Source organism: Melospiza melodia, chromosome 1 (genome assembly GCF_035770615.1).
Source record: "Melospiza melodia melodia isolate bMelMel2 chromosome 1, bMelMel2.pri, whole genome shotgun sequence".
NCBI lineage: Eukaryota > Metazoa > Chordata > Aves > Passeriformes > Passerellidae > Melospiza > Melospiza melodia.
The window spans coordinates 144,992,885-145,013,558 of NC_086194.1; the positions used below are offsets into that span (position 1 = coordinate 144,992,885).

Below are 20,674 nucleotides of genomic sequence, written 5' to 3' on the forward strand. Positions count from 1 at the left end.
CAGCTGTCATCACATGTAGTGATGACAATAAACGACCACAGCACTCAGGCTAGCTCCTCCTCAGGAGAACAAAGAAATCTGACTGGTTTGGACTGGTCAGTGCAGAAGTGTGAGATAAATCAGGTGTTAGGAGGACAGCGACACAGCCCAAAGCAACACAGAAGCAAGAGACTGAAAAATGGAAGCGATTACTCCAGACTCTGATCAGTACTGCCAGCAGAAGGGAGGCTTAGCTGACATTTCTGTTCCTGCTGGCTGTGTGAGGATCACAAAGGGGATCTGAGCAGGCACTGAGCTGCTCGTGCAACTCGAGTTAACTGGAGCTCAGAGCACAAAGTGACTGCAGAACATTCTCTGCACGGACAGGCTGTCACCGGCCTGGCCTCAGACACAGAACCTCGACAGGTGCCTGCTTAGGAATCAAAATGCCACAGCCAGAAGATCCAAAATTGATTTAATATAAACCACTGATTAAAGGTTGAGTAAAAATACTGGTAATTTAGCTTTGTCCTGCAGGATTTATCTATACTTCTGACTCGTTAACATCAACTTTCTCTCCAACTTTGATGGTTTGTGGCTTTAGTCCTTTATATAATCCATATTCAATTTGTACCAGAGGGCAATCTGGTCTGGCAACAAAACCATTCTTCTGTGCAGAAATTTATAAAGAATAATCTTATTACAATAATTCCTAAAGTGCCCTCGGGAAAGCTGCTCACAATGCCATGACATTATAGAAACAACATACAATCTGATACATTATTTTCAAAAAATCCTCCAAAGCAAAAAGGAGGTGAACAACAAGTATATAGGCAAATACTGTTAGTCCAACAACAGTCGAATTATGGAACACTTTATAGTCTTGGAGTGCCTTTAAAATGGGAGGCAGGGAACAAATTGGCAGGAATATCTTGGGAAAGTCACAAATTTTTTATGTTTTATCAAAGTAAGTACACCATCAGCAAACCCAGTGTTTGAAGATGAAATGTCTGTGAATTACCATGAGGTATTTAACCATGGAAATTGAAAAAAGACAACATGTAAAGAAAATCCATGTTTTACTAAGAGGAAAGAAGATAATACAGTGTCTATGTATATCCATTGACCCTTAGTGTCTTTTTTTTTCTATTTGTAAAGAAAACAATCTTTCTCTTCCCTGTTAATTCCAGATTTTATATACACATATAAAACTATAAAATATATATAGTTTTACATGTATATACACACACACATACAAAAATACTCATACACACTCACATGTGTATATATCTCAGGGTCTTACTGGATTTCAGAGTCTTTCTTTTTTTTTTGTGACTTAGAGAACACAATTGGGTAAAAAATCAAGTAATTGCATGCATGCAAGCGTATCTTGCCACTTGTGCATGTAAATTACACAATTTGTAAATAACTGCAGAAATAGCATGCTCAAATTAGGCACCTGATTGCCCAATTAACTTGTTCCCAGAAAATCAGATGATAACCTTCAGTAGCTCCTATTATAGATTCTTCTTTTCACTGCTACCCTATGGAATCCACAGTGCATATTCCAAACAACTGCATTGTTATTTTGTGCTTTTACACAGACACAAGCAGCCCTGCACACTTAATAAAGCTATCAAGTGAACTTTGGACCAGATTTTAGAAAGTTGTTTAGATACTTAAAAGCCTTCTTATGAGAATGAGCCAGCTTAGACAATTAAAAAAAATTTTGGTTTAATTTCAATTGGTTCAAATGTTATGGAAAAAAAACCCCAGTCATTTGTGGCCCTTCAACCTCTATTAATAGGCAAAGTTTTGCTTCTGTGTCTTTAATTTTTTTAAGGTGTATAAGTATTATTTCACCATATACATTCACTTCCTAGTAAATCCTTCCTTTATTTTGCATTTTGAAATAATCATTAATTAACAGTAATTTGATACAAGTGGACACAGAACACCAGGCTGCTGCACTCCAGTGTATACTTCCTAATGGACAGAGAAACTGAAATACCCAAATCAATCCAAGTACTGCAAACACAGAAACTCATTAATTCATCTATCAAAATGAGTTAAGAAATGGCCTTTTACCACAAATATGCTGCTCCTTTGCTCTTGTACTTCTTTTTCTGAGATGATGTTGTGGAAAGAGGGTATTTTCTTTTCTCTACCAATTTTTTGCATCAAATAAATCTTAGTAACTTTAAAAGAAAAAGCTGAACGAACCATTATCTTAACAGCAATCTTTGAAATAAGAGAAAAGGAAGCAAAAGCAGAACTGCTGGGCTGGATCGTTTCCCTGAATAAGGTATTACATATAATCCTAGTGGCTGCATTTACCAGTTCTTCACAGGCCTCCTGCAGCAACAGCTGTGCTGGTCCAACTGTTCACCCCCCCTCTGAAAGGGGAGAGTAATAAGAAAAGCTACTGGAGCCCCCTTATATCCTTGTGGGTTTCAATCAAGCATCACCGTATTTCTTCCCTCAGACTTCTTGTGACAGTATCTGCTGGTGACTTGCCATTGCTGCTTTTCTTCCTCTAGAGGATCAAAATCCAATTTGGTACTTAAATTACTTTGTTCCACTCCACTGGTCTGTGCCTCTTTAAAAAAACTTCCAGGAGTGCTGCTTGTCCTTCTTGCAAAATCAACTTTGCTTTTCTCCTATAAACAATCAAATGAAAATCCCAACTCTTCCCCACATGCCCTTTTCAAAAATATAATCATGATCATTTGTATCAGGAGAATTATTTAGCAGTCTCCAGTCTTAGTACAGCTTTTGTTGAGAAAACTGTAGCTTATATGACTCTGAAGTGTTTATTAGAAAGCTTTCAAAGAGATCTTCGTTTCAGGAAAAGAAAAATTGTTCAGTTAGCAAATACAGACGTTCACAGCAGAAAGACTGAAATGGTTAAAAATAATCCTAGGGAGCAAGCAGCTCACAGAGTTAGCAAAATAATTAACATTTTCCTTTCTTTTACAGAAGAACACTAATAGCTGCTCTGGTTTCCACACTTACTGAGACAGATTTTGTTGTGTGGTCTTGGTTTTGCTTTTTTTTTTTTTTTTGCTCTATTGCTCCACACAGGTTTTAATTAGTGCTTCTCCTTGGCTACAAGTGCTTCATTTTGAAATACAAAGCTCTTTTAAAAAAAACCAAAAAAACCCCCAAAACAAACAAACAAAAAAACCACCCCAAAAAACCAAAACCCCCAACATCACTGGAGGGGAAAACGGGAAGTGATACAGCGCAGCTGCAGCAATCTGCTTCTGCTGTTGTTCTCCCCCTCCCCAAATCCTCTGCATAATTTCAATGGTTAGTCGATGAACCTTTGGCAGGCCTTCTTCCATCGGCAGGCAGTGCACCACATATCTCTGTTCTCCATCCCATAGACCTTCCGACACTTTTTCCCCTCCCCTCTAGGCTTCCTGTCAGAGAGAAAGGGAAGCTTGTTAACCAGATGCTTTTGTAGTTTTGCTTTTCACCCTAAGACCAGGACAACAAACTCAGTGGACTGCAGGAGGTAGAGAACCCATGGCTCCTCATGGGGTTTGGGCTGGTTTCATTCCAGCTGGGAGCTGAGGAAGTGACAGACACATGCATGGCTGTGACTCTATCACTCTCAGGGACCAGGCCTTCTCCTTGCCTGGCTTCTACAGCTTCTGTAGCAGCTGCTGAGCCCACTCCTCTGCTCCTGGGATGATCCCAGGAACATACTGCCCTGACTTTAGCCAGCAACTAAACTTGGACTTAATGAATTATACTTTAGCCACATGAAGTGCTAAGCTGTAACGGGCAGCCATAGCTGTTCCACAATACAGGCCAGGCCATCTCAGGCTATAGTGCTGCAGAGCTGTGGTAAAATATTTGGAATAGCTCAGAGCAGCAGACCTTGACCACCAAGAAGTATCAGCTGTGCCAAAGCAGAGAAAAGCTACCAGCTCCTAACCTTGCTGGTCCTTCCTGCAGTTTGCTCTGAGCTCACTGACTGAAAAACAACAGAGTGAGTGGGAAGTTTTAACACTTGCTCTCACTTGCAGCACATTCTTGTGTGCACCTTCTCTGTGGTTCCCAAAGCCAGCAAGCTGGGCAGCACCTGCTTTTAAAGCTGTAACAATTGTCCTGTTTTCCATCTTACAACCACACTCAAAAGATCACAAGTTTAGAAAATGACCCAAGTAACTGTTAAAATGGATTTTTTAATTCAACACACAGAAAGGCAGCAAACCTGAGGAGCAATGCTTTACCAAGCAATCCAATGTTCACTACTGCAATGCCACCTGTCCCAGAATCTTTAAATAAAGTAACTGTACCAACAGAACTGTTTAATACCTGATTTATATGTTGCATGGCACACATGGGATTCCTTTCTTGCATACCCACATATTTTCTGATTACTGAACATGAATTAATGGACACAATACATGAACTGGGAAGATCCCAAGTTTGGTTTGTAGTATATGCAATGATCTGAGAGTCATGAAGAAAATGAAGAGCATGAAATCTTCTTTTTGCCTCATTTTAGGGTACAGTCACCTTTAAGACTGTGAGAAATAAGGAGTTTCTTTACTGTAAGAAATTTAGCATTACAGTCTGATTTTTTAACCTTTTTGAAGACTTTAAAAGTAGATTCTGGTCAAATATCAGTTAAATTTAGTAGTAATGAATGCAGCTTATGTCTAGGAAGACAAGGCATAAAATGCTTTGCCTTAATCTAATTTATTGTAAGACAGGGCTTCTTATAGTTCAACTGAAGCCAAATGCCATTCTGACTGAATGGAGATAAACATGTGAGATAGTCCAGCCTTTCAGGGAAAAGTGCAAAACCAGACAGTGCAGCTGAACTTTACCTTTGATGGTAGTGAAAAGAAAAATAGGTTCTGAACGCTTACTTTGAAGAGCTCTAGCAAGAACCTGCCTGACAAGTGCAACCAGGGTTGGTGGTGGGCTTTTTCTGATCCTCTGGCCACTGACAACTTATTTACAGAATACCCTGCAGGTTGTGAGGCTGTAGTGTCAGGAGGAGCTAATGGTCCCATACCTCAAGCCAAATGCTACTCGAGGCGGTGATGAAAGAACCGTGTGGGTCTGTTTCTGTTCTCCACTCCCTGCAGCACGATTATGGGTTGGTGAGACCTGTCAATACAGACAAAAAAGCTGCTTACAAACAACATACACATATGAATGCAGTATAAATACTTTTTCTAAGAAAATGCAAATTATGCTGCATGGTGGCAAGGATACCCAGGAAAGGTGACTATATAACATACAAACATAATTAAGTGAAAAATTAATTTAGCATTAGGTACATTAACTTCTCCTTGTTTCTCTGTATTTCTAGTCATCCTCCTAGAGCAATCCAAAATACAGATCAGCATTACTGAAGGTTTTGAAAAAGACAAGAAATACATCCATTCTTATTTAAAAACTCTGAATAGCTCTTACGAAAACTTTCTCCAATAAGCAAAGAAAATAACTGGAAAAATAAACTCTGTCCTGTGCTGAGATCAATACCTAAAATCTCCTATGAAATAAAAGGATTTCACTTGTTGCACCTGCCTGTCACTTGGCACTCTTTGTGGAGAGACACCCTTGGAGAAGAGAGCTTGCTGAAGAGCACTTCCAGCGGGGCCCCTCGAGGTTTAACTGGCAGGGACCACAATGCAGCCCTTCTGATCAAAGTTGCTAACAATATGTATCTCCTTACCCCACACAGTAAAACCTTCTCAGCATGTGAATGTTTCCAAGGGAAGGGTGTAGTTTGGTCTTCTGAGACTTTCCAAAGAAGTCTCCTACATGAGCACGGGGCTTGACATCATCACTCAAGTGATCACACGGCATAAAGCTTGGCCTTAAATGATACCTACATTATTTTACTATGGTCTTATTTTGCTCCTGTGTGAAGGCCACAACCACTTTACATCTAAAATACCAGAAGAAAATTCTGAACACTCGTTTTTTTGTTGTGTATTGAATGTAGCATCTAGTGCACAGTCAGCCTCCTGCTGCCAGGAACTGCAGATGTGATCACAGTTCTCTGCACTGCTATGACTTTTCCCTCCTGCCCTTTTCAAGGTTTACAATATCTGAAAGAGAGGGAACTGACTGACCTTACTTGAAGAGAATTACTGTATGTGCTTTGATTTTTGATACAAAGTCTATTTTAAAGCTACTACATGGTAGCAAAAAACTAATGCTTGTCATTGAGTGCAGACACTCGTTTCAACTTCTACTCTTGGCAAGTAGCAGGAGAAATTTCTGATTTAAGTGTGTATGTGGCTCACACTCTGAACAAACTTAGACCATTACTGATATACAAAATATACCTGCAAAACTTGAAAGAAATTTCTTCTCTCTCTGCCAGCTCACCATGTTTTGTACATCCAAATCCCACATTAGCTCCTTTTGTTCTATCCCTCCAGAATACTAAGGGCAGCTTGTTCCCTGCTACTTTTTTCCAAATTTTTATCAACCACTTTCCTTGTTTCATCTAAGAATGTATTAGCTGCTTGTCATTGAACAGAAGAGTACTTGGATGGCCTCCTATGTTATAAGCAATTATCTTGCTACTTCCAAACAGAGATCAGACTGGAGCAGTAATTACAGCATGCAGACTCCTCCCTTGCATTCTCCTGAGAGGGTCTCTGCACGATGGTTCCACAGACTGGCACACCAAGGCAGCTACACAGCACTGCAGCTGAGCTGTAGTGTATTCTGATAGGCTTTGCAGCAGGTCTAACCAATACCAGTCAGCTGCTCTCTACATGAGAGCAGATTAAGAGCAAGCCCTGAGAAGGCAATCCTTGCCCTTGGAGGCTTTTCATGTCTGAAGCACTGTTGAATGCAGAGTGAAATAAAGCTGTTTGTTTGAAGCAAGGACCTGGAGTTTCCAGTTACAACTCCTGAGGGGGAAATTGTGGTTTGAGAGAAGATTTGTGACCTGTGAACATCAGATGATCAAAGATCTTGCCTGTTCAACCTTTTTGGGTCTTACAGCAGGCAGATGTAAGTAAGTATCAGATGGTGGAGATCATACTGACATTCAGGAAGACTTTTACCACTCACTATCTAGAAGTGGAAGTACATGGTCATTATTTTAAGTCCTCCAGTACCAAGACATATGGACTTCACCATGGCACGTCCCATTTGCATCATTTAATTCTCTCTCCTCACACATCGCTAGGGCGTGGCTGATTGAGTCTCCTAATTCAGCCTCCATTGGTAGAAAAATCACTCTGTCCTTTCTGCTTCATGCAAAGAACAGTACCTCACAGTAACTCATAACTGTTCCAACATTCAACCTTTCACCTGCAAAGTTTTCTTAGAAAAATGCTATGAAAAAGTGTATTTCCCATCTGCCTTGGAATCTAACCTGTGCATGATTCAGAGCACAAACAGCTTTGGAGGTTTCTCTAATCACAGAACCACAGAATAACCTGAGTTGGAAAGGACCCAAAAGGATCACTGAGTCCAACTCCTGGCCCTGCACAGAACATCCCCAAGAGTCACACATGACACCATGACCAGTACCTGACAGCACTGTCCAAACACTTGAACTCTGCCAGCTGCTGCTGTGACCACTTCCCTGGGGAGCCTGTTCAGTGCCCAAACTGGGGGAAGAATCTTCTGCTAATACCCAACCTAAACCTCCTCTGACACAGCCTCAGGCCATTCCCTCGGGTGCTGCCCCTGGTCCCCACACAGTAGAGATCAGTACCTGGCCCTCCTCTTCCCCTCACAAGGAAGTTGCAGATTGCAATGAGGTCTCCCCTCAGTCTTCTCTTCTCCAGGATGAACAGACCAAGTGACCTTGGCCATCTCCTCCCTTATCACTACAAGATGTCTAAATAAATGCCTGTGTTTAGATGTTGTGAACACTCCTGAGCCTAGAGCAGTCACATACTGAGCCCAACTGATCCAGCAGCAGGTATGGGTTGTTTTGAAGTGCTCAGTTACTTGCTGATAAGTACACCCATAGTCCCAAAGGGCTTTCAGTGCTGCTCTGCTAAAGACTTTCTGAAAATAAGGACTTAATGCAACTTCTGGTGTTTGAACACCCTAGTTCCCAGGACAGAAAGCAGGAAGTGCTCAATGTCGTTGAAATTCACTGTCCACAAGAATGAAAGAGGGAAACAATATGTGTAAAAATAAATGTGAAAGGAGACTATATTGAAAATATGTAGATCTATGCACTTTTTCTAATCTGTACCTAACCTTTTCCTATTCAGTAGTTTGTCCAGGCTGGAAAAGTATTCCAAAGCCATTTTAGAAAACTGCTTGCTTAAATATTAAGGGTCAGACAAAAAGTAATGGTTTGGACTCACTCTCTGAGGTACCCTTGGGTACTACAGATTTGCGTCTCATCTCAGGGACTGTGTATGTCACAATTGTGTGAGTTTGTTATGCTGGCTCTCTCATATAGTCGGGCCTTAAATAAACCCCATCAGAGAAAGTCTGAATGTAGGTGAAGTACCTACACTCAGTGTAAGGGTGGGAACTGTCAGACCCCTGATTTTGTAAAGCAATATCTAATTGACTTTGAAACAGAAATAAAACTTTAATTTAAATACAAGTATTTAACATAAATTTGCATTTGTACCATCACTTACTGCACATAATTTTTCACTGCAGGTAAGCCTTTGTAATTCATAAATGATCACACTGATGACAAAGGAGTCAAATGTGTGCAAACCTGGAAGATTTTTTTCTTATTATTACGTTTTTTTCTTTGTTAAACAGCCTTATAAATGTTGTTAGAGCTACAATGGCACTTCTAACAGTTCCCTGAGCAGTTCATAATTCTGCATCACTGCTTCCCCAGGCTTTTGTATTGGGATTACTTTCAAATTGTACTTAAATTGTTGCCATCTCCACCAAATTCTCAGAAAGTGATTTAGTATTTCTTAAATTCTATAGAGAAGTCTCCACTCTACAGCCACAGATCAGCGCTGTTGCCTGAACAAGTAAACTCAATGTGTATGCGTCTAATCCTGCCCTATTAAGTGTCAGATTTACAATGTGACTAATTGCATTTTTAGATTCCCAACACTCCTGGCACCAGTTTCTGCTACTTCACAAAAGGAGCCAGTTTCATAATTACTCGGTATCAACCCCATTGTTGGGAAATCAAATTCTCAGGGAACTCTGCAGATAGCACACTCTGTCAAGGCACTCTTGTTGAAATTGCTGCCAGCATGATGTCTTTCACTGTTAGTTGTTCCTTGATAGAATTTAATAAATATTCATTGGCAGAGTGCAGTGTAATTGATTCAGTCACTTTCATTTTTATCAGCTCTGCAGGATGCCACAGCTTCTGCAGAAAATCTCCAAGATTTGCCAAAGGTTGACAGTAAGAAGCTTTGGAGATTCACTTGGTGAAGAGAAGGGAGGGAAACAGTATCTCTTATCGCCTTGTCTAATATTCACTGTCAGGAGAAAAAAAGCTATAGGGTTCTTTGGATGAGCAATGTGCCTTATATAACACACTTTAAAAATTCATAAATTCATAAAGTGTAATATCAAATGAGATGTTATGATATCAATAAAGGTTTATGATTAGAGAATATCAATTTATCACGAAAACAGCGCTTTCCAATAAATGAAGATACTTTACATTAATATTTATTTCTATTAATCATAGAGAAGATTTCCCATTACTCATAAAGAGTGATTTGCATTTACTTTCAGCAGTCCCCACACCAGACACTACAAGCTGAATCCCTTGCAACTCTTCATGAAGGTTTTTCACTCCCCCCACAGTACCATACCTACACACTGTGGTGTACTACATGTTTAGAATCATTGCAACTCTGTGTTTAAGTAAATATCACATTTCTGCAGTCCTGTTAATGCCTTAGGATTTTAGCATCACTGTTCACAGAATTACGCCTTGTATGCCAGTTGTTTTGAAGAAAGGGTCACTGTTGAATTTCCATCTAATACATCCTCATTAAAAAGCTATCAAACTGCAATATGTATTAATAACAAAATGCAATAGATACATGTTTTCTGTATAAAACAACATTTTCCTGCTATTAGTAGGGGCTACATACTTGAAGCCTCCTAAAACAGGACTTTGCATTTCATTTTATTGTTTCTTTCAGCTGCCTTTTAAAAATGCTTCACCTTCAAAGTTCATTTAGGTAACAGCCCCACTGCCTGAATCCAACTGGCCTGTCAGCAGAACCATCACCAGGCTGATTTTCCACCTAGTTTTTTAAGAAATCTCTTAATGGCACAAAAATGAAGGACATAGTGCCAAGCTCTGCACCTACCAGAATGTTCTTTTGTAAGCATATAGTTAAAAAAAAATATATACTATAGATTCAATTGCCTGCTTGTAGATACTGATGCAAAAATAAGCTAACTGCATTGATAAAGAGAGTTACAAAGGTGTTAAAAACAGCCATGCTGGCAAATTCAGGCATATGTTTAATTTGTTTCCTTTTGGTATCTGCTGTGTCACATTTAATTCCATAATTACACAGTGTGAAACAAAGCAAAAAGATCTAAAACCCCTTTTTTCTCCCCTTCTTTCCTTTTTGGTGTGCACTTACTGGAATGCCGGTGAAGGTAACGGGAGGCGACTGCCAAGAGATGCTAAAGCTACTGCCATTGGGAGTGAATTTGGCTGACCCTGGAATGTTCACCGGAGGAGTGGCCTGTGTGAAAAGAAAGTATTATTCCAGCAAGAAGAACCATTCCTCTTCCAAAGGATCTTTCATTCCTTGAAATGGTAAATATGTGAGAGATTTTCCAAGGCATAAAAAAACTCCATGGTGACGAGCATTTTACCCTTGTGAGAGGGATAATCATGGATAAGCTAGTAAGGAAGGGACAGAGCTATATATATACATCACTGTTCCTGAACCATGTTTAGAGAAAGATGATTGCTCTCAAAAGAATCCATGGAAAACTTTAAAGAGCTAGATCTGCTAAAAAAACAGACAAAATCAAATGTCACATACAAGTAACTTTTAAAATAATGCCAGTAAGAAGCAAAAACTACTGCACAGATGACTGCTTGTTCCACAGTGATAAACAAGGCCATACTTAAACTCATGACAGTTGTTTTACACAATTTTAGTGTGGACAGCAAGGCTTCTTGGATGGAAGCAATTAACAGTAAGTGTTGGCCATTTCTTATTTATCAGAAAAATGTTTAGAGTCATCCCAATTAAAACAGTTTTTCCTATTAAGAACAAGGAGCTGTAAATCATCCTTTGGATTCAAAAAACAGCTCTTGAAATACTAAACTGAATCAAGTATTTGGGCTCATTGAACTCCTATGTTTTTCCCATCTGGGCTGTAATACCTAGAGCTGTCCTGGGGTACAAGGGTGATAACATGAGCTTAGACTGTTGAGCATTTTTCATCTTGTGTCTTTCCTTTGGTTTTTTCACTGGGTTATGAATTTCCATGAATTCTTCCCTGTCTCTTTTTTAATCCCATTTAATTTTCAGAATCATGAAATTCATAGTTGTGTAGTTACCCTGCCTAGCAGGAGCGTGAGCAGCCAGCATGAACAAAGGCTCACTTTGACCCTTGAATTTCAAGCTGTCACAACAAAAAAGAACCCTTCTTGGTTTAAACTTACAAAGAATTTGCTAAAATGAGTTTTCACTTCTGCCTTTCAGTTGTTGGTACATGACAATAACACAATACACTCATTTAAGCAGTGTTTGTGTCTGGGGCTGCTGAAATTGTCTCACTGGTTCAGGAAGAGAGTGCTTCCTTGAGCCACCAGGCAGAGAGGAGTGATGAAAAACTACAACCTGATAGTTCCCATTAAAGATAATCTTACAAGTAAACAAGGGCTGAAGCAATCCCCTACAGCCTTTCCAGGAAAAGGAAGGTGAGGCCACCAGATGCCTCTGTGTATGACAGCGATGCTCTGTGGGCTGCCAAGCTGCTGACAGCTCCAAGAAAATCCACACAGACATGCAGAGCAAACATCCACTGAGCTCCATAAAATATAAAAACCTCTCTGAAGGTGTCAAGAACAATTTGGCAACTTCAGGTGGTACCAGTGGTTGTTCAAATGCAAAGGAATGAATGACCATAGAGCTCCAGACAGAAAGAACTGGAGAGAGCTGGATGAGCAGTGAGGCAGCACTGCCTCTGCTCAGCATCCCACAAGGATGGCAGCTCAAACCCAGGGTCTGCTCTGCAACTTCCTCAGGTATTTGAGTAAGACCTGGAAGGGGAATCCTAGGTGCTGAAAGAGCCTGTCTGTAGCTCCTCTGTAGTTAAATTTAACAGGTACAGGCAATAGTTTTGTAAAGAAAGATGAAGTTTAAAACTGACGCAACTGGCAGTTGCTCAAAATACCATAGTGCTCAATTCCTTTTCCTTAGTGCCTGAAATCTGCCTCAGACATGATCAGACTTAGATATCTATCACCTTGTTCACTTGTTTCCAGATGTGCATCTTTGCTCATCAAGCACAGTCCACTTTTTCAGGCTAACATTTTAGTCAATCTCTTCCATAAGATAAGCAACTAAAACATTACAACCAACTGAAGAATTCCTATACCCCACCTTTAATTTGCTTAGAGACCTCCATCTAACTGCCAATCAAGATCTATTAATGAACAATTTGCATTTATTTGTGCTAACATTACTCTTATATCTGAACTAGCCCATGCTCATCCTCTCTAGCTCATGCCTGTCCTTTCACTTTCTTCCCAGGCAGCAATTCCATCTTCTTCTTGTCCCTTGCTTTGCCTGAGCTATCAGTCCCAGGACTGGAGAGGCTGCCCATGTCCTCTATGCCCTCTTTCTATTTCTTCTGGTTGGAGCCCATCACATCAAATTGGGCTGACCAGAATTCTAATACAGGATTTCAGATGAAGTTATATGGGGGTCTTGTATAATGGCATTAACAATCCCTCTCTCTCCCAGGTATTTCTTATCCAAGAGAGCTGACAACTATTTTTTCCCCCCTTCAGCTCTGTTGTTGTTGACTCACGGTCATTCCGTGCTTGATTAATGAACATAGGCTTCCTTCTTACATAATTTTCTAACTACTCTAATTTATAGCAGAAAAATCTCATTAGTTCCTTAAATGCAGGACTTTGCATGTTCTGACATATAACTGCATCCAAAACCTATTATTCTTAAGATCACCCAGTCACGTAAGCCTGATCTGTAACTCCCTTCCTGCTGATGTCTCCCAGGTTTGTTATCAGTGAAGTTTATTATAGTATTTGTGTATTACCAAAATGATTTAATGAAAGTGAGATCAGGGCCAAGAACAGCTTTTCATTTAACTTCACTAATGACATTCAAAGGCCCTTTCAAAATAACTCACTGCTGTTCTCTGTCACTTTCCAGCTCCTTCTCCTACACTGAATTTAATCTCTTAACGAATACTGCCTATATGTTTTAAGATCAAATGCTCTCCTTGAACCCAGAGGGATTTTTCTTTTGCCTCCTGTATTGTTCTAGTATCACCTTTCTCCAGGGCTCTCCCAGTGCAGTTTGCCTCAACTGCTGAACTTTCCAGAATTTCTTCAATTATTTTTCTGAATAATTTCTCACCCATAGGATGGGGTCAGGGAAGAGCATCAGGACTTTCCTCAGTTTCCTCATATCTTTCTCACTACAAGTAGTTTATCTGATGTTTTCCAGTCATAGAAGAAATGGCAATTAACAGATCTCTTTAGGATTCTTGCGACCAAACTTTGGGTTCTGTATTTTTCCCCCATTTTTTTTTTAACAGGAACCCTGTGAAGAACAATATTCAGCCTCCCTTATGCAAGTTCCTCGAGCTGCTCCCAGTGAAGTAATCTCCACTTTCTCCTCTGGCTGGTGAGATCTGAATCTCCACCCTGCCTCCTGGCCTTTCTTTCAGGGCAGAAGGGATCTTGGCAGAGGATGCCACTGACCTCCACGGAAGCTGCTTCCTTTGCCAGGACAGCCGGAATGCTTGAGCAGGGACCCTGCCTCCTGCTTCCAATTAACAAGCTGTCAACAGTGGGGACTGTGTCACTCCTCACTGATGAAATTAAGCATTGAAACCAGAGCAACCTGAAAAGCCCACGGGGCTCAGGGACTTGTAGTCTTGTGTCATGGAATACATAAATTGGGATCTAATTCAAGGATTTTAAACACTTGAATTTGGATTTCCTTGGCCAAGTGCTTTACTCAGAGGTTGCTTGCAAAAAAGGGTTGAGTGGGTCTCTGAACAGCAGCAGGGCAGACTGTCATGACTGCAAATCCCAAATGAAGCAAAACTTGTCATCAGCCTAGACTTGTTGCCTCACTCTCTGAGGCAGGGCTTAAGCTATACTGAGAAGCAAGTCTTTCTCCTAGCTGGTTTCATCAGTCCCCAGGCTGGCATGCTGCCTGATGCAGCTTCCACCTGCAATGCCAAGCTTCCACCCATGATTTTCAACAAGCACAGAAGCCTAAAACAAGCCTGTGAATTCTCTACAGCTCCCTCTGACCTTTTGGTAGGTGTGCTCCAAACACATCACCAAAGTTTTATCTGTACAACCCTATATATGATAGTTATGGAATCTGATAAATTTAACAGAGTTCTACAGTGCATACAAAGGTCATGGACCACACTGCTTCAAAGCCTCTATTCTTCTTTTATCTTATGGTATCCAGACCAAAACATGTCAAGTTTTTAGTGCAGTTTTATAATTAATGCTTTCTGTCAAAACTTAGCTGGAATGTTCTAGGACAGCAGTTTTTGCCATTTGGAAAGCATTACCTCCAAAAATAGGAAGGTACCGTATTTGTTTTTTCATTCTTCCTGCTCTACTTTACAACTGCAAACTGACATCTCACACCATACAAAAACAGGAAATGAATTGTTCCTGGCATCCTTGAAATCAGTCTTACACTTGTTGACTCTTCCATCAGAGCTTGTACTTATTCAATAAAAACAAAGCTGAAATGAAGACTGGGAGCGATTCAGCTGACAGGATGGGAATTTTTACAATGCAGGAAACCCCATCTGAAACATCACCTAGGGTTCTCCTTATGGTCAGTGAAAATTGAACTGATGTAGGGCAGTGGGATACACAGATCAACTCTTCTCAACCTGAAGTATGCACCTATGTGTGGCCAAAACCCACCAGCAGTGGCGGGCACATAAACAAACAAACAATGAGCTCAGAAGAATGCATCTCAGTTTAAATAAAAAAAATGCCTTTGACTGCTCTGAAAACCTTTCAGCCCATTAAAAGCCACACACTGTGCTGTGACATTCTTTACACATTAGTGAGATGAGTGTAATCCCTGGGGCTCCCAGCACTGGTGTTACCTGGTAAGCATGGTCCGTGTGTACGAGGTAGAGGTTGGTAGGAGCTGAGCGGCTCAGAGGTGTCATCGCTTTCGTCTCGGTTTTGGCACAGGAAGTTTCAGGACGGATTGTGTCTTGGGTGGGAAAGGAAGGAGGAGATGCTAGAGATGGAGACACTGGGGAAAGACTGCTTAAGCCATCAGCTACTGAGTCCGTGTTGAGCCTGATTTCTGTATAGTAAAAATCCTCCTCTCCATCACTGTAGTCAGACTCTCCTACACGTCTGTATCAAGAGAAAGAAGTAAGAATTGATTGAAAGCAAGAACCCCAAGGTAAATTTTAAGTTTTGGATGTGTGAGTGAATATATTCATATTGTCAATAAATTAACATTTGCAGTTTCAACCCTTCCTACTTTATCTGCATTCTGACTGAAGGTAAGGGGAAAGGAAAATCATCTAGTCCGAAGGGAAAAGAAGTAGGAATTACTCTTTTCCCCTCTTTGTGTTATTCTTGACCAATTCTTTCACCTTAGAGTAGATGTTTGACTCCCTGAGATCAAGTATCAGCTTCTCATTTGTAACTATTGTAAAGTTCACAAGAATCTCAATGCACTCTGTCTTTGAAACTCACAGCAAAGACAACAGATGCAGGCAAGATACACTTCAGTCATGTTCCAGCAAACAATATGCAATCTTATCAGAAGTCACTTAATTATACCAAATATACTTACAGCTGCCATTCACTGTAACCTCCTGTAACATAAGAGAAGAATATTTGCTAGAAAACAGTCTCACCATGCAACTCACACAGAAAGCACTCATATGGGCTGCTTGCCACAGCCAGGACTTTCTGGTCCTACTCTCCAGAGGCAGACTTATTGAAGAAGAGCATGTAGGAGGTTTAATTGCCTTAAAGTTTGATCTGATGTGCATTTGAGCACAAGTGCTAGCAATGAACAACCCAGTCAAAGCAGTAGCTCCCAGCAGACTACACATTATCTTGAAGTACAGACCAGAAGGTGCTGAGAGAACACACGTCCAGCAGGTCTGAAAGGCTCTATCAGAGGCACCATCCAACAGAATGCAGCCAGTCACTCACCAAAACTACTCTTTCCAGAAAAGTTTCTAGCTCCAGCAAATTCCAGAAAGGTTTTGCTGTTTGTTTCTGCCTCTCCCACTCCACAAAGAGCATGTCCCCATAATATAAAACACAAATTAACAATGGTAATTGTTGACCTCTTCAAGACCATCCCGAGCTCCAGATCTTTCTTGTGGTGGCTTTAATTTTTAAGCTGTGGGTAACAGATCTATAGAGCAGACATGTATTTTCACCTAACAGGTGAAGACCATAAGTCCCAACTGTAATTATAAATGAGACAGGTACATCACTCAATGAATTACTTGGGAGAGTTCAGTTGCAAACTACAGCTCTGAAATAAACTTGTCTCCTAAAAGATCAATTTGCTTTTGCTTCTAGTCCAAGTAACATACATGTGTGCCCTGGTTTTGTCTGGCCTGGAGTTAACTCTCTTCCAAGTAGCTGGCCCAGAGAAGTCTTTTGGATCTAGGATGAGAAGATTGTTGATACCACACTAATGTTTTAGTTGATGCTGAGCAGTGTTTACTCTAAATCAAGAACTTTTCTGTTTCCCATGCTCAGGCAGTGAGCAGGGGCATCAGAGGCTAGGAGGAAGCACGGCCAGGACAAAGGGATATTCCATACCATAGGATGTCATGTCCAGTAAATACACTGGAGGGAGCTAGCTGGGAGGTGCTGATCACTGCTTGGGGACAGGCTGGGCATTGGTCAGCAGGTGGTGAGAAACTGTAATCACTGTAAACTGTGCATCACTCATTTATCTTCAGTTTTGTTTCTCTCCCTCTCCCCTTTCCTTAGAAGTATTAGAGTCATTAGTATAACTGTTATTATTATCATCAGTGTTTTATTTTGTTTAAGCCATTAAACTGTTCTTGTCTCAACCCATGAAATTTACTCTTTATTCGTTTGATTCTTCCAGGGAAGGAAGGGGATAGTGGGTGAACAGCTTTGTGGTACTTTAAACCATGACAACATGCAGCTCAATTTACTTTTATTTTCAGGTTTCTTATGTGGTTTGTGGTTTTGGTGTGGCTTTTGGCATTAATAATTCTTTTGGCATGAATTCAACTCAGAACTGGCACAAGCACCTGACCTGATGTGAAACAAAGTTGAAAAGTATTCATGCAATATCCTGAACGTGTCTATTGCAGTGTCATCCCAGACATGATGTGCACACAGCACATATGATGTAATGGCACTGAGCTGTGCAGCTGACAGGGAAGTGCAGTGTAACCTCGAGCTCCATTTGACCTTCGAGCAAAGCTGACAGAATTTCAGGAAAGAAAGTACCTTGCTGTTGGAATAAGTGCTCATTCACCTTGATGCACTATTCCACAATTTCCTCAGAAACACAGGGATATGAGACAGAGAAGCCAAGGGCAATCTAGTACCCTAGTTCATCTATCCAGCCAAGGGCAATTGCTCCACTTTTATACCAAATCCTTTAGACCCAAAAAGACTGCTCTCTTACCCAAGGTGAATGGTCCTTATATGTTTCTGAATCCCTGCAGCTGTGCTCAGCACCTTCCCACAGTTCTTCCATAGGCATTTGAACATCACCTTCATGGAGTTCTGAAAATTATGAGTAAAGCGGCATTAGTTGTATGGAAGTTGTAGGGATATTAGGAAAAATTTCTTCCCTGAAAGGGTTATCAAGCACTGGAACAGGTTGCCCAGAGAAATGGCTGAGTCACTAACCCTGGAGGTATTTAAAGGACTTGTAGATGTGCTGCCTGGGGACATGGTTTAGTGCTGGACTTGGCAGTGCTGGGTTCAGGGCTGAAAATTTCTGTGTCTCTGTAATTCTGGGAAGGTAGTAAAACCCCCAAACTACCCAAACCAGATAAACAGTTACAAAACCCTGTAAAGACTCAGAGCCTTTGACTCCAAATTCATAATGACCTAATAGTCTCTTATCAAATGTGTCACCCTACTGAATTCAAGAGAAACCAGTGAAAAGCTGCAGTAGCAGCTTGTGACAAAATTTTACTTCTCTCTGTTTATTGGCAACACTTCTCCATTTTTAAGTTTCAGTTCCTCCACTAAGGGAGGTAGATGATGTAAAAACTTCCTATACTTCTTCCAAAAAAACCCTGATGAGGATTTCTCACTTAATCCAAGGCACCTTCTTAAATTAAGGTCTTTCCAAGGCAAGCTCTTGTAAATGTTTCTGCTCATGATATTTGCAGCACAAAAAAATACTGTGCCAGAAAAAAATAGCTTTTGTTACGCCCATATTCGCCATGAGCTGGCACAACCTGTTTTTGTTTCACTCAGAAGCTACTGTGGACTTTACTCAGAAAGAGAATGAGAAGTTATCAGTCTGTGTTCAATATTTTAAAAATACAGGTATAATCTCATTTATATATTCTTTTTATATCCTTTAATATAACTTAATTGATCCCCACTGAGTTATCACTGATTTAGAGCACACCCAACAAGGCTATCACTAGGCCAATCTTCAACATTTTGAAGACTCAGGAGAAAAGCAGACTTAAAACAACACAGCTGTTACAAACTCTAGAGATATTTAAAAGCTATTTTTACCTCAAAAATCAAAATACTGTATTACAATTCTATAATTTCTGTTACATATAAGATTAAATTAATATATTCATATAAAACTCAATTTAAAAAAAGGGGGAGAACAAGCACATCCTTAGGCACATTTCACTGTGCCTTGAACAAAAGCTGACTTGATGCTTCCTTCAATTTGGACCCTTTGGAACTGCATGCCAGTAGATGGTTTCAGCATTTGTTATAAAGATGATGATTAGCATATAACTTCAAAAATAATCTCAGTGGACAGGCTTTTCAAAATACAAGTTGATTGTAGCAGCATGTTCTCACAGTTCCCTGCAGTCTAACTTCTCCTGTTTTAAAGTATGAATGCTTAAGGCTTTGAGATTTGGGGTACCTGATCATACTGGTTGTAATAAAAACTTCTGTTTGGAATAAATTGCACATAAATTGCCCATTTTTTATTTGATAATACAGCTATCAGTCAAACAGAGAGAGAACTCTTTCTTTTCTCAAATTAAATATAATCTATCTAGCAATTCTGATTCATACTTTTCTTATTTCCATAATACAATACTAAATACTATTATCAGCTCAAAACCACACAACCAACCACCAAATATGTCAAAAAGATGAAGGCCATGTTTATAACTGACATCCTAGGAATTCCAATATGACATCATAAACACCATACACATCTTTATGAGCACAGAATGGTTTAACATCCACCCCCAGTTTGATGGTAAAATCTGTGGGTTTTGGATTTATTGTCACTGGTAGGAGTTTGCAAAAACCCACATGCTTGTAACATAATCAAGTGAAAGCTCACTTGGTGGAAATAAAGAATATGCTTACATTTCTTCCATTTCCTTTCCAAAAATTACCTATTCAGGTTTAATGTTTTATTTAAGAAAATAATGGAACATAAATGGTTTGGTGAGGAATAACTACCTTAGAGGAAACTTTTAAGCAAATAATAAAGTTACCAATCACTCTGTTTCCAGGTTTACTCCTTCTGACTTTCGCAGCCTGAAGAAGAAATAACCTGAACATTTTTGTTGCAGCTTCTAAAGGTGGTAACCTGTATTCAGATCAAGTACCACGCTGGAACCAGAATAAAGAAAAAACCTGCAGGAAGGCAAGTTCATTTATAAAACCAAGTTTGGCATGGAATGTTACTGTTTATCTAAATGAAACATTTGCCAAATAAAGCCAGATCCTTGTGAACAGAACAGATAGTGTAATAGACCTATGGTGAGTACATAAATAGAAGTATTTGAAAGCAACTTAGAAAACAATAAAGATGGCAGCTGCAAACCCATCTGTCTCATCACAGCTGAGCAGTAAGAGTGGGGCTAATAAGATGAAGGTTAACTGAGAAGTAAAAGGCAAACCAGGACATTTTTGCACTCCTACTCCTCCTGCCCCACACCCCCCCAAATTGTCTCTCTGTTTAGTGCAAAGCTCAGCTCCAATTTCTAATTTATTATAACAAAGGTGTCCTCCAAAATATATTTTTTCCTTCTTAGCACAAACATTTTCACCCCTTTCTCATGAACAAGGGAACAATTGCATGGGTCAGCAAATAAGCAGCTTCTGGAGCAAGAGGATAATCTGAACAGGTTTAAACAATCATTAAAACTTCTTCCTGCTGGTGATGAACAATTAACTGTCTCAGACTGAGGCAGAAACAAATTCACTAAGGGAAAAAATTCTCTGTTTTTTCTCCTTACAAAAAGCCCTTTTACATCTTGCTATGTAAAATCTATCCTGTTGTGTTGGGAGGGAAGGAAACTTGGACTAGTGCCATCTCTTTGTTTTCTT

At 40.1% G+C, this 20,674-nt stretch overlaps 1 protein-coding gene across 2 annotated transcripts in view; it reads right to left on the minus strand.

Moving 5' to 3' along the window:
• Window positions 1-1,855: 1,855 nt before the first annotated feature.
• ZNF704 (zinc finger protein 704) overlaps window positions 1,856-20,674 on the minus strand; it is an 86,640-nt gene continuing 67,821 nt past the window's right edge. The window contains exons 5-9 of one of the 2 annotated variants that reach the window (XM_063170807.1): window positions 17,802-17,902; window positions 15,253-15,514; window positions 10,533-10,637; window positions 5,018-5,112; window positions 1,856-3,404 (exon numbers count right to left, since the gene is read on the minus strand). In XM_063170807.1, coding sequence (XP_063026877.1) covers window positions 3,293-3,404; window positions 5,018-5,112; window positions 10,533-10,637; window positions 15,253-15,514; window positions 17,802-17,902 — 675 coding nt within the window. In that variant the 3' untranslated portion in view covers window positions 1,856-3,292. The remainder of the gene's footprint in view (window positions 3,405-5,017; window positions 5,113-10,532; window positions 10,638-15,252; window positions 15,515-17,801; window positions 17,903-20,674) is intronic. The other variant, XM_063170816.1, reaches the window with a different exon arrangement.